Raw genomic sequence first — 14,321 nt, forward strand, 5'->3', positions numbered from 1 at the left:
GTGCAGCCGAGATAGGTAAACTGGTTGACCATTTTGAGTTTTGTGTGCCCGATGGAGATGTGGGGGGGCTGGTAGTCATGGTGGGGAGCTGGCTGATGGAGGACCTCAGTTTACTTCAGGCTGACTTCCAGGCCAAACATTTTGGCAGTTTCCGCAAAACAGGACATCAAGCGCTGAAGAGCTGGCTCTGAATGGGCAACTAAAGCGGCATCATCTGCAAAGAGTAGTTCACGGACAAGTTGCTCTTGTGTCTTGGTGTGAGCTTGCAGGCGCCTCAGATTGAAGAGACTGCCATCTGTGCGGTACCGGATGTAAACAGCGTCTTCATTGTTGAGGTCTTTCATGGCTTGGTTCAGCATCATGCTGAAGAAGATTGAAAAGAGGGTTGGTGCGAGAACGCAGCCTTGATTCACGCCATTATTAATGGAGAAGGGTTCAGAGAGCTCATTGCTGTATCTGACCCGACCTTGTTGGTTTTTGTGCTGTTGGATAACCATGTTGAGGAACTTTGGGGGGCATCCGAGGCACTCTAGTATTTGCCAAAGCCCTTTACTATTCATGGTGTCGAAGGCTTTGGTGAGGTCAACAAAGATGATGTAGAGTCCTTTGTTTTGTTCTCTGCACTTTTCTTGGAGCTGTCTGAGGGCAAAGACCATGTCAGTAGTTCCTCTGTTTGTGTGAAAGCCGCACTGTGATTCTGGGAGAACATTTTCGGCGACACTAGGTATTATTCTATTTAGGAGAATCCTAGCAAAGATTTTGCTTGCAATGGAGAGCAGCGTGATTCCCCTGTAGTTTGAGCAGTCTGATTTTTCACCTTTGTTTTTGTACAGGGTGATGATGATGGCATCACGAAGGTCCTGAGGCAGCTTTCCTTGGTCCCAGCAGAACTTGAAAAACTCATGCAGTTTGGCATGCAGAGTTTTGCCGCCACCCTTCCAGACCTGTGGGGGGATTCCATCCATACCTGCTGCTTTGCCACTTTTCAGTTGTTCAATTGCCTTATGTGTCTCTTCCCAGTTGAGGACCTCATCCAGCTCTAGCCTTAAGAGCTGTTGAGGGAGCTGGAGCAGGGTGGATTCTTTGACTGAGCGGTTGGCACTGAAAAGAGATTGGAAGTGTTCTGACCATCAGTTGAGGATGGAGATCTTGTCGCTGAGGAGGATTTTGCCATCTGAGCTGTGCAGAGGGCTTTGGACTTGGGGTGAGGGGCCTTACACAGCCTTTAGAGCCTCGTAAAAACCCCTGAAGTCGCCAATGTCCGCGCTGAGCTGGGTTCATTGGCGAGGCTAGTCCACCACTCATTTTGGATCTCCCGGAGTTTGCGCTGAAGATGGCTACATGCGCGACGGAAGGCTCGTTTCTTCTCTGGCCAGGACAGCTTTGCAAGGTGAGCCTGGTGGGCAGCTCACTTCTTTGCCAGCAGCTCCTGGATTTCCTGGTTGTTTTCGTCGAACCAGTCCTTGTTTTTCCTGGAGGAGAAGCCCAGTACCTCTTCAGTGGAATGCAGTATGGCAGTCTTCAGCTGATCCCAGAGCGTTTCAGGGGACGATTCTGTGAGGCAGATTGCATCCTCCAGCTTTGCTTTGAGGTTTGTCTGGAAGTTTCCTCTCACTTCGTTTGACTGCAAGTTTCCAACATTGAACCTCTTTCTGGGGGCTTTACTGTTCCTGGACTTTGGCTTGGTGAAGGTTGAGCTTGCAGCGAACCAGTGTGGCATTCCACGCTGGGCATGACCCTGGTGTGGAGCACATCTCGTTTGTCTCTTTCTCGCACCAGGACGTAGTCCAGGAGGTGCCAGTGTTTGGATCGGGGATGCATCCAGGTAGTCTTCAGGCTGTCCCTCTGCTGAAAAAGGGTGTTTGTAATGACAAGCCGCTGTTCTGCGCAGAGCTCCAACAGGAGGTGCCCATTGTCGTTGCACTTGCCGACACCATGCTTGCCCAGGATTCCTGACCAGGTTTCTGAGTCTTTGCCGACACGAGCGTTGAAGTCGCCAAGGATGACCACCTTGTCGGCTGGAAGGGTGCGTTGAATGAGGTTGCGCAGATCAGTGTAGAACTTGTCCTTTTCTGCTGGTTCCACCTGGAGGGTTGGAGCATAGACACTGATGAGGGTCGCATGGACATGATCTGGTCCGAGTGGCCTGTCAGGAGGTTTTCGAGTTTGGAGGCAATGGAGTTCTTGGCCATGAAGCCTACACCAGATAGGCGTCATTCATTCATAGGTTTGCCAGACCAGTAGAGTGTGTAGCCCACGCCGCATTCTTGGAGGCTGCCTACATCTGCAAGGCAGACTTCACTGAGAGCAGGTATGTCAATGTCAAGTCTGAGGAGTTCATGTGCGATGAGGGCAGACCGACATTCAGGTCGGTGGCTATCAGCCTTGTCTAGCATGGTTCTGATGTTGCAGCATGCTAGCTTGAGTTTGTATCTTTTGAGGGGGAGGACATGGAGGGGGAGGACATGGAGGGGGAGGACGTGGACATGTCCTCGGGCCTGCGCAAAGGAGCTTTAGGGTGGAGTGCATTGTGCGCAGTACTGGCCCCACCCCTTACACTCATGGTTCGTGTGCCGTGGTCAAGCAAGCTGGGACGTGGCAGCGAGGTCCTTGGGTCGTAGGTTTTATATCGGAGTGGCCTTCTCCTATGCAGGTTTCTTACCCGGGCTGGAGGGGCCTGCCTCCCCTCCTAGGTCGGACCATACCTGGTCGCAAATCACCTGTGGACAAGGCCTAGGTAAGTTTAATTGGGTTCTCTAACTACCTCTGAGGTAGGTCAGGGACCCGGTTGGATTCTGACGTGGTTGACCGAGTCACACCCTTTCTTACTGCTGTGTAACTGGGGTGTAAAATGTAAAAAGCGAGGGGGAGGTGGTGGCCCCAGCCTCGGCAGAGTGAAGCAGGCGGAGGCCCCAGTCCGGGCAGAAAGGAGGTGGTGGCCCCGGTCCGGGCACAGGGAAGGCGGCAGCGGCCCCGACCCCAGTCCGAGTAGAAGGTAGGTGGCGGCAGCCCCGATCCAGGCAAAAGTGAGGGGGAGGCAGCGGCCCCGGCCTCGGCAGAGCGAAGCAGGCGGAGGCCCCGGTCCAGGCAGAAAGAAGGAGGCGGTGGCCCCTGTCCAGGAAGAAGCAAGGGGGAGGCGGTGGCCCCAGCCTCGGCAGAGCGAAGCATTTTAATATTATTATAATGCTATTATAATAGCATTTTTAAAGGAATCTGGTAAAGTTTCTGTCTGGTCTTGCTGTAGTAATATCTTAAAAAAAAACTGGGATTGATACATCTTTAAATTCCTTCGGAAGTAAAGACATATTATTCTCTAATGAAGTTATTACTTTTGCAACTTCTGCAACTGAGAACTGTGTTCCCAAAATCTTCTTTTCCTCTTGATCCAGATGAAGTAATTTAACTAGATTAGAAATTGATCAATTCTATCTTCATCATTCTTTGATTCTGATTTATATAATTTAGTGTAAAATTGTTTAAAAGGGTCATTTATGTCTTGAGAATTATGGATTTTTATCAGGCCAAATAGCTGTAATGACTCTAGATTTTCATTCTTTTTTCAATTGCCAAGCCAGGATTTTGTTTGCTGATTCTCCCAATTAAATAATATCCTTTTACTATTTAAAAGCAATTTTTAATATTCGATGACTGTAACTTCTTATTCCGTAAAATTATCTTCCTATCTTCCAACAGTCATTTATTTAATTCTTTCTCCAAGATTAGAATCTTTTTCCAAATTATCAACTTGGATCGTATGTTCTTTTTTAATTTTAGAGGAAAAACTCATTATTTGACCACATAAGCCTTAAGAGTGTCCCAAATTTATTATCAATTGAACTATCATTAAATATTAAAAACTTTTATTTGATCTCTAATAAATTGAGAAAATTCTTCTCATTTCAATAGCATGTTATTAAATCTCCATCGATAAGTTATTGTCATTTTAACCTCTAAATTTAGCACCATATACAATGGGGAGTGATCTGAAATAGGCCTAGTGTATATTGGATTTTCTGTACCATGTAGTTTAGTTGACATTAAGAACCTATCTATTCTAGAATACGAGCCATGGCAATTAGAGTAAAATGAATGATCTCTCTCCCTCGGATATTTCTCTCCAGACACCTATCAGATTAAAATCCTTCATTTACGTGTTAATTTTGCTGCTTTTGAGTTTCCCACTGTTCTTGTTGACTTGTCCAGCAAGAGGTCTAAACAGAAGTTAAAATCCCTTCACCCCCCCCCCTCCCCCACCAAAATATTATCATTTGCCTTGCCAAAGTGAAGAAGTCTCTTGTATAAATTTATGATCGTCAAAATTAGGGGCACAGCTATTCATCAGTGTCCATTTTTCTGAAAAGAATTTGACAATTAATTAGCACAAACCTACCAAATGGGTCTAGAATGATATTTTTTTTAATCAAAATAGGTAATTTTTTTATGTATCAGAATAGCGAATCTTGGTATTAAAATGTGAAGGAACATTCAACACTCCTTTAATTTCTGGTGTTCTTCTTCAGTCAGATGGGTTTCCTGTATAAAAGCAATATCTACTTTTAAATTTTTTATGGTATGTTAAAACTCACTTTCTTTTTATAGGGTGATGTAGCCCATTCACATTAAAACTAATAAATTTTAAATTACTATCCATTATTATCTTGTACACTATTCCACAAAAGGACCTTTAATAATAAATTATATGTCAATTCCTGACTTCTCACCAAATCCATAATCCTAAATTTAAGTCAAATTTCATTAACATTTATCATGCATAAATATAGTAGGTAGAAAAGGAACAAAGACCCCCCCCCCCCCCAAAAGCACTGTCAAATATTCTCTCAACACTGCTACCCCCTCTATTGTCCAGGATGTGAAACAAAAACACATTAATGCCGGTGACCCAGTAGCAATCAGTTTCTCCATCACTCGGCTCCCCCGAGAAGTTAAGTCCATCTATAAAAGAAAATCAAACTAATGATCAATAACTAACCCCATCATATAACTTTCAGTTCAAGTACCATTCTTGCCAACTTCTTCTTGATATGAATCTGGTAATTTTTCCACAAATTCTCGCACATAATCTGGATTCCAGAAAGTCTGACTTTGTTGACCTTGTAAAAATATCTTCAAAGTAGCTGGATAACTTAATGTAAGAGTATAACCTTTCTTCCACAGAATGTTCTTAATTGGATTAAAACTTTTATGTTTTTTCAACAATTCCAAACTAGATATCAGGAGACAAAGATTTGACTGCCTTCTATTTCCAACGGTGCTTTTCTCTCTTTGGCTCATTGTCACTGCTAACTTCAACAGAACTTTTCCATATACTTCATATCAAAGACATTTTGACTATCATAGGTCTTAGATTCTGTTCCGGAGGTGGTTCGGCTCGTCAATCTCGATGCCCAATCTCAACGTTCATGCCCAAAAATCTGAGAAATCCATCCCTGCATAAACATATTTCATTCTTTAATGCTGATTATTTTAACATCTGCAGCTAGAATTTTCCAGAGCCCACTTTTGCAAGTATTTCTTCATTTTTCTCTTTAACATGTTCAAATGCTTCAGAGGTCATCCAGTCTATCTTGAAAATGTCATTTCTCCTGTCCCAGTACTTTAACTTTTTCATCTATTACATTATATTGTATTTGAACTTCTTTAATCAGTCCATATTACTTTGTCTATCTTCCTGTCCATTTTGATTTCTATTTTAACCTCAGACCATTTAATCTTTCCTCACCAACTTTAATTCATCCATTATAATCGCTAAAGGATCTCTAATAGCTGTAGCTGATGTTTCAACCTAACCCCTTCCTCTTCCAACAGCTCTTCCAGATTTACCTGTTCTTTCCCTGTATAATATCCTCTTCCAATTCTTGTCTTTCTTCTTCCATTTAACTTTCAGATTCCTTAATAATCTGTAATGATGCCACTCTCCCAGTTGATGTCGGGTCCTTGCTCACTGATTTTGTGAGCCATTCAGCCAGGGTTCCCTTCTGCTGAAGTTCGCGCATGTCCATTTGTGATCTTCTTTCTGCCAGATCGTCCGGGCGTCCCTGCAATAGCAGGGACACCACAGCCTGCTGTGTGGCAGATCGGGGAGCTTGTTTTGAACAAAGAGCCAGGCCCACTCCAGCCTCCAGTCTCATCTGCAAGGAAGGCCCTTTTTAAAAAAAAATTCCAACTGTAATTCTTTTCCATCTTCATTCTTCTGTCCTTTTTGGGTGGCATTTTTTCATATTCCAGGGTAGTTCCCTCTTCTTGCTTATTACTTTTTAAAAGTAGATAATTTGATTCGGATCTTTTATTAACTTTTTCTCAGAGGAGCCAGATCCCCCCCGTCCTGGCTCATCATGTGACGACACCCGATGTGACCATTTCTATCCATGGATGCTGTCTGACCTGCCGAGTTCCTCTATCAAATCTTTATCTCCTCAAGATTCCAGCATCTGAAGCTTTTGCATCTCTGTAAGGTTTTCATAACATACAAAGAAGATCACCAATCTTGCACCAAGATCATGTCAAGATCTTGCACCAAGAATTATGAAATGGAAAATGTGAAGAGACTGGTTGTTGATCTGCCTATTGAAGTATTCAAAGTAACAATATTGGAAATGAACGTGATAACACGAAAAACCTTACGGTGGGTGGCGCAGCAAATGCATTTTCCCAGTCGAGAGGGGACAATGACCACTTTCTGTAGGATGTAGTCAATGTGTTAGGTTCAAGAAGCAAGCTGGTACTGTTCATCTTTGTTAGATAAGGTAGTTTTGGAAAGCTCCAAAGTAGAAGTCACTTCTATCACCAAGACAAAGGTAAAGACATCTGTAAATGAAAATGAATGGCAAACAAATATTATGCGAAAATTACAATGGTTCAGCTGTGACTATCAAAACATCAAGAATAGTAGCAAGGCTGAAGGATGGTGGGAGACTGTGGCTAACAAAATTTATTGCGTGGCTTGGCAGAGAAGATGCAGAAAGTGTTTTTTCTGTGAACCAGATGTCACAATTTCAAGGGTCTGGCTTTATTTTGGAGATGAGTCATTTTTTTTCATTCAAAAGGTTGGTGCACTTTTATCCCCAAAATGACTGTGGATGGTGAACTGCTGAGTGAAACAAGGAGGATCAATATACAAGATAGAGGAAAGAATGGAACATTCAATAATAATATACCAGGGGTTGTAGGTTAATTAGGTTTAATTGCAACACAGGCTCAAGGGCTGAAATGGCCTAATTTTCATGCTGTATAGTTAAAGTTTTTTTAAAAACAAAAATGATGCAGAGGAAATGATCCTTTGGGATGACAAGCACAAGGCAGCAAATGAACATTAGCTGCTAAATCTTGACAGTGGGTCAGGACTTCCTTGTTTTTATGGTCATTACTGACAATTGGTCAAAGGTAAAGAAACAGGTTTTGGGGATGAACTTGATTTATTGCCAGATTTGAAAGTAGAAGCTAGATGGAAGTTTTAATTTAGTTTTGGTTTTCAAGGTGCAAAATAACTTTATTCCCCTCAAATTTAAATTGTTTGGCTTCTACTCAGAATTGATACAGTAAGAATTATGAGCGGGACATTGTCGATAAAAGTTTGTAGATCCCTTTTCCACACTCAGGAAACCATAGAACCATTAATTTTCAATGTATACAAAAACTTAGGTAATCAGTACAATGGTTCTAATCTGCAGACCTTGTGTCACTGTATTATATGAATGATCAAAAAGCTGAGCCTTTAGAAACCAATGCAATAATACACAAAATCTGATTTATATTAACATGATACAACATTTTTCTCCAGATGGCATGAGTTCAGTACATCTACTAAATATTATAAAAATATTTGAAATCGGAGACAGATTTGAACAAATTAAATAATAGCATACAGTGAATCCCTCCAGCAAGTTCAGTTGTTTGGAGTAAAAGATCAAAGATTATATTACATGGTTTTATTTTCTCTTTTGATTCTTAAAAAGCTCCATTGGCCACATTTTTATCCTCAGCTCTAGCTTTCATTTTTGGCTCCATCAACTCTTCTATTCGCGCTTGTACACTTTCCATTACATCAAATGTGTAGATAGCTGACTGTAGAACCTGAAATGATGAGAGTTAATGGGTAATGTAACAAAATGAATTTAATAGACATAAAAAGCAATACAAGCCCTGGGCGCCACTGTCCTCAACCACCAATCCTCGTAAGAGTTTAAAAACAAACTCGTATGTGCTATTTAGGAGCAGGAGTGCATATTGCATGCACTGTAGACGTTGACACCCTCTGCCGCTCAATGTCAGTTCCCTTGACCCGTCTGTGCCTCAGCGTCCCCTTCACTGTCAGTGTCCTCACTCACCCACTGAAACCTGCACAGATTCTGCTGTGGGCTTCCTATTAAACGAAGCACTGAGCATTCATTGAGGGGCGCGGCCTCCAGCACCAATCCTCCTTTATCGATGATGTAACTCTGTGCATGGTGCATGCAGCATGCGGGCAGCTGAAAGTTGACAATTTGTGGCACGCTTGGAAATTATTCACCCCAAACTTGACTCCAATACCCCTTTGTCTGATTTATTTCAAACAGTTTTCAGACTAGTGAGGGAATAATTGGCATTAATACTTTTACTATAACCGCCAAGAGGGTTCAGAATCGGGAGCTCTGGTGTAAGCTGAGGGGAGGGTTCGGAGTCGGGCATCTGGAGCTCAGGTGTGCACCTGGAGGATGAATGCCAAGAGGCAGTTTCGGAGTCGGGAGCTCAGGTGTGCGCCTGTAGACCATCTACCAAGGGAATGGTTCAGAACAGGGCAACTCCAAACCCTCCCCTTGGCCCTCACCAGAGCTCCCAACTCTGAACCATCCCGTCTGAGGATGTGAGCTGAAGGATGAGTTTGTGCATGGGCTTTGGCATCTCTCTGCTTCTCTCCCACTGGGTGCTCGGCGCCAAGAGTCACCTTTCCCAATGAAAATAAGAGAGGGTGCCCATGGGGACAGTGACAGCCACTCAATACCTTTAACTTTGGCCACTCGGCTCCAGCCCGGGGAATCCCGCTCACTGTTTTTATTCAGCGAATGTTGGCCTTTGAAGTGGGCAGAGAGTTTTTTTTAATTGAAATTACATTTTTTTTTAAAAAAGGTGTAGATTATTTTCCAATATCTCAGTTTATCCAACACAAAATTGGATATGACTATTTTAGGGTTCAACAGTGGTGAGGGCGGGTAGGGAAGGCGAAGTGGATTGTGTAGCAGCGGCAAGGGATGGTTGCGGGGTGGAGGATTGAAGTAAGTTTCAACAGGGGGAGCCCAATTTCAGTGCTATTTCCCTAGATACGCCACTGAATACAAGGTCTTTAAAAAACTAAAGAAATTAGATGCTTACCTCCACCTGCAGAGCATTAGTCATTTTTGGTAATGTTTTCCCACCAACAGTCAAGGGACACTTTGTTTCATGTTGTGGGGCATCTGAAATGATAAAGGTGAAATAGATTAAGTTGCCTTTTGCTGCCCTGCAGCAATGTTTACTGGAAAAGTGGTGTATATTTTTGGGAGATAAATTGGGGCAGGGTTTGTTCGTGTAGATCACGTGCAAACACTTTAAAACAGATCTTATTTAAAATACTGGAACTCTGCTCATGCTAGACAGGTCAGGGCATCAGAATCTTTGCAAAAGCTTTGGAGAGTGCCTAAGAGACTTCACTAACGGATAGTTGTTGACAAAATGGAAACAGATGAAAGAGCTTGTTGGAGCTACATATTGTCTGGAGGGGAACTTGCTGTTCTAAGAGGGTTGTATGGTTTTGCAAGCAGAGAGAGTCAAACAGGCTTTCTCTCAGAGAGAGAGAGGGAGATCGAGATCACTTCTACAGTGTTATAGCCAGCAACAGCAGCTGGGACTGGAACAGGACAAGCGGGCAAGCTTATGGAAACCCCCATTTGGAAGACAGGTTGTGTGTTCTTAGTTCAACCTTGTCAAAGCCCTTGTTCATGCAAGAGGAGAGGACTGGCTGTCTAATGTTTCACTTGGAACAAGTGAAACAAGAAGGAACCCTGTGGTGACCTGAAAGAAAGATGTTATCATCTGGAGAACCCTGAGGGGGAAAGTTTCTTCAGAAAGACAATGAAATGGCTGGGTGTCCATCATAGAACAAATCTCTCTCTGAAAACCAACAAGAACCTTCCTGAGCGGTAACCATTTACCTTTCAAACACCAAAGCCTGGTGAACTTTATAAATGTTAAATTCTGTGCACAGTACAAGAATTGCCTGTGACCAGTGAACTTGGAGGAATGAAAAGTGAGATTGAACTGTGAACCTTTCAGAACTTACACACACATTACATATACGTGTGCTTAGAATTGGAAGGGGTTAAGTTAGGTTAGTTACGTCAATAGTGATAAGTTAAAGTTTGATTCTGTTTTCATGTTTAAAGATAATTAAAAGCAACTTTTGTTTAAGTAGCCACTTGGCTTGGTGAATGTCTATTGCTCCTGGTTTTAGGGGTCCTCTAGGCTCGTAACAATATACAATTATTTTCAAGTTTCTTGTATTGTTGTCAACTAGTAATTTGTTAGAAAAGACAAAATTTTGCTCATTGTTTCATTAGGGAAGCAGAGGATTTTTTTTAGGTTAAGCTTGTCAATGTGTGTGTGGCAACCCTATTTGAAACTCATAGGTATACAGACAGAATTATCACTCCTTTGGAATAAAGGAAATGAAGTAGCACGTCCCAGCAGGGAAACAATTGGGATCAAAGAAGTGGGATGTGGTGCCATTTGTTTTTTTCAGATCCTTAGCCCTATTTATTTAAGTACCTGGGTTTTTTTTTTAGTTTTTTGCAAGGGTCATTGACTCCAATGTTATTTATTTTGTTTTCTTTGTATATGTATAATTTATATAATTTTGTTCTTTATTGCACTGGGGGGAGGGGAAAACAGACTCAGTATGTTACATAAGTGTTATAAGAAAGTATATTGTCTGAATTTATGAATCTTTGAAAATCAAAAATAAAATATTCCAAAAAAAAACCTGGTCAATGTGTTTCACTGTGATGTTTGGACTTGGAGTGTCAGAGGACAGTTGAGATGTGTATGATTTCTAATTCATTGCAGACATTCACATTTGTTACAGCAATACCATCAATGTCAGTGTGTGCAAGAGCTGAAATAAAACAGACCTATAATTTTCCGATTCTCTCTTTTATTTCTGATCTCTGCCTCATAATGAGCCCTAGACATATTCAAACCAGTTCGCAATGGCGTCAGAAAACTTTCAATCCAGAAAGTATCGGTCCATAATCCAGTCTGTAAAAGATTTAAAATGGAAAAACTTCAGGAATTCTCAAAAGTTATAGGCAAATTATAAATTCTGTTCTTATATAAATGTGAATTTGATATCCTAGATCCTAGAAGTAGTGGAGGCTGGTACAATGGGACTTTCAGAAGATTATTAGATAGACATATGGGTGTGAGGTAGGTTTACACTGTTCTGCCGAAGGGATTGTACTGTATGTGAAAGTGTTGGCATTACTTCCACCCATGTCACAGTCAAGACCAAATCCCAATGATCTGGATGAAAGGTGTTGGCTACACCTATGTGGCATTCACCCACAAAAGTACTAGACTGGTGAAGTGGCACCTTCTTTCCAATTGTGTGACCAGTTTCCTAGAGCCCTGTGAATGACAGTTGTATTGAATTAAATAATCTTTATGATAACATGTAATACTAAGGTGGGTTAATTGAGTTGAGGTTAACCCATAAGGCTTTATCTAATTGAACAGCAGTGAAGGCCAGTTCTTGCACAATATATTATTTTGCTACAGTTCATCTTGCCTCCTATAGACACATGCAGTTTGATTTGTTAAATTTACAGATTAGACTCATTATTCACCTCAATTAGCTGGCAAGGGTCAGGTCAGAAATATGAGGATGCCCCACATGACCTTGTTTTTACAAGTGTGTGAGTGCAAGAGTTGTCATGGAGAGGAAAATAAATCTTTTGAATAATACTTCCATTTGGGAGGCTAATTAAAATTTAACATTTTTAAATATGACATCAATATAAAGTATGCAAAATACATCCATGTGGTCAGAACAATCCACTTATTTCTCACCACACGCACCTCCTTTCTTCCAGCTGCAACTTCTACTTGCATTTGCAATTAGTGACTGACCTTTATCCTTTCCCTCCAAAGTAATACCAATCATTAGCCCTGATCTTTTCACCCATTCATGGACCTCTGATCCATCCCTCACTTTCCTTATGGCCAGCCTATCAATTTGATTACTTCTGGATTGCAAACTGAGCAAGAAAATTATAAAGCTCCACTCTGCAAAGTACTGCAGTCCCCTGAACACAATATATCAGGTCTTTGATCAGAGACACTTTGCATTAAAACTATCGTTTCTGATATTGACATGATAATTTCAGACCTTTTTCTTTACCAAATACTTACTTGACTCTCCCACTCACTATCTCTGATCACAAGATACCTGAGAAGATTCAGAGATTCCATGATCCTAATACCAAGAAAAACAAATTGTCAGTTGCAGGCTTAATAATCTTAGCAATCGAGGATTTGCTTCTTTATCAATATAATTTTTTGATAATGGGAGGATAAATATTTTCTGCTCATAATCAGAAATGTGTTTGTGTACAAATATGCTATTACTTATCCAAAAGAGACATGTTTATCCTTAAGTGTTAGGAACTAAACTGAAAAGCACAATTGAAATGTGGGAAGAACCATAGAACACTGCAGCACATAAAGCAGGACCTTTGCCCCTTCTTTGTCTGTGCCGCACCATTTCTCTGCCTATTCCCACTTACCAGCACCCAGCCCATAGCCCTCCATACCTCTCCCATCCATGTACCTGTCCAAATTCTTCTTAAATGTTAAAATTGAGCCCACATTTACCAATTTAGCTGGAAGCTCGTTCCACACTCCCTCCACTCTGTGTGAAGAAGATCCCCTTCATGTTCCCCCTAAAGTTTTCCCCTTTCATCCTTAACCCATGTCCTCTGGTTTGTATCTCAACTACCTTCAGTGGAAAAGCCTATCCTACATTCACTGTCTATGTCCCTCATAATTTTAAATATCATATCTTTACCCCCCCCCCCCACCCCACCAATTCTTCTAGGCTTCAGGGAATAAAGTCCTCACCTGCTTAACCTTTGCCTGTAAATCAGTTCCTGAAGTCCTGGCAACATCCTAGCAAATCTTCTCTGCACTCTATCTTAGTTATATCTTTCCTGTAGTGAGGTGACCAAAACTGCACACAATATACCAAATTTGTCCTCACTAATGTCTTATACAATTTTAACATAACATCCCAAGTCCTGTACTTAAAACTTTGATTTATGAAGGCCAATATGCCAAAAGCTCTCTTTACAACCCTATCCACCTTGTGGATGTCACTTTTAGAGAATTATGTATCTGTATTCCCAGATCCTTCTGTTCTACCACACTCCTCTGTCCTTCCATTTACCGTGTATGTCCTTTCTTGCTTTGTCCTTCCAAAATGCAACACCTTACACTTGTCTGCATTAAATTCCATCTGCCATTTTTCCAGCTGGTCCAGATCCCATTGCAAGCTATCAAGACCTTCTTCGCTGTACACAACGCCTTCAATCTTAGGGTTATCTGCAAACCTACTGATCCAATTTACCACATTATCATCCAGAGCATTGATATAGATGACAAACAACAAAGCACCCAGTACTGATACCTGAGGCACAACACTAGTCACAGACCTCCAATCTGAGAAGCAATCATCCACTACTACTCTGGCTTTTCCCATCCAGCCATTGTCAAATCCATTTCACTATTTCACCATGAATAGCTAGTGTCTAAACAGTCCTAATCTTCCATACGGGACCTTGTTAAGTGCCCTACTAAACTCCATGTAAACAACATCCATAGCCTTTTCTTCATCGACCTCCCTGGTAACCTCCTCGAAAAACTCTATGATTGGTTAAACACCACCTACGAAGCACAAAGACATGTTGATTATCCCTAATCAGTCCCTGGCTATCCAAATAATTGAATATCCAATCTCTTAGAACATCTTTCAATAATTTATCTATTACTGACATCAGGCTCACTGGCCTCTAATTCCCAAGGTTACTTTTGGAGCCTTTTTTTAAACAATGGAACAATGTGAGGTACTCTCCAATAAATATTTCTATCCAAGCCCCTGCAATTTCTGCACTAGCTTCCCTCAAGGCCTGAAGAATATCTTGTCAGGCCCTGGGGATTTATCCACCTTTATTTGCATTAAGACAGCAAGCATTTCCTCCTCTTCAATCTGTATTGGTTCCATGACCTCACAGCTTGTT

The 14,321-nt window shown here is 41.6% G+C and overlaps 1 protein-coding gene across 3 annotated transcripts in view; it reads right to left on the reverse strand.

Moving 5' to 3' along the window:
* Window positions 1-4,852: 4,852 nt before the first annotated feature.
* Window positions 4,853-14,321, reverse strand: part of glmna (glomulin, FKBP associated protein a) — a 70,331-nt gene continuing 60,862 nt past the window's right edge. For all 3 annotated transcript variants that reach the window (XM_069939227.1, XM_069939226.1, XM_069939228.1), the window contains exons 17-20: window positions 12,439-12,502; window positions 11,160-11,286; window positions 9,367-9,449; window positions 4,853-8,091 (exon numbers count right to left, since the gene is read on the reverse strand). In XM_069939227.1, coding sequence (XP_069795328.1) covers window positions 7,966-8,091; window positions 9,367-9,449; window positions 11,160-11,286; window positions 12,439-12,502 — 400 coding nt within the window. In that variant the 3' untranslated portion in view covers window positions 4,853-7,965. The remainder of the gene's footprint in view (window positions 8,092-9,366; window positions 9,450-11,159; window positions 11,287-12,438; window positions 12,503-14,321) is intronic.

The sequence above is a fragment of the Narcine bancroftii genome, chromosome 5 (genome assembly GCF_036971445.1).
Source record: "Narcine bancroftii isolate sNarBan1 chromosome 5, sNarBan1.hap1, whole genome shotgun sequence".
Taxonomy (NCBI): Eukaryota; Metazoa; Chordata; class Chondrichthyes; order Torpediniformes; family Narcinidae; genus Narcine; species Narcine bancroftii.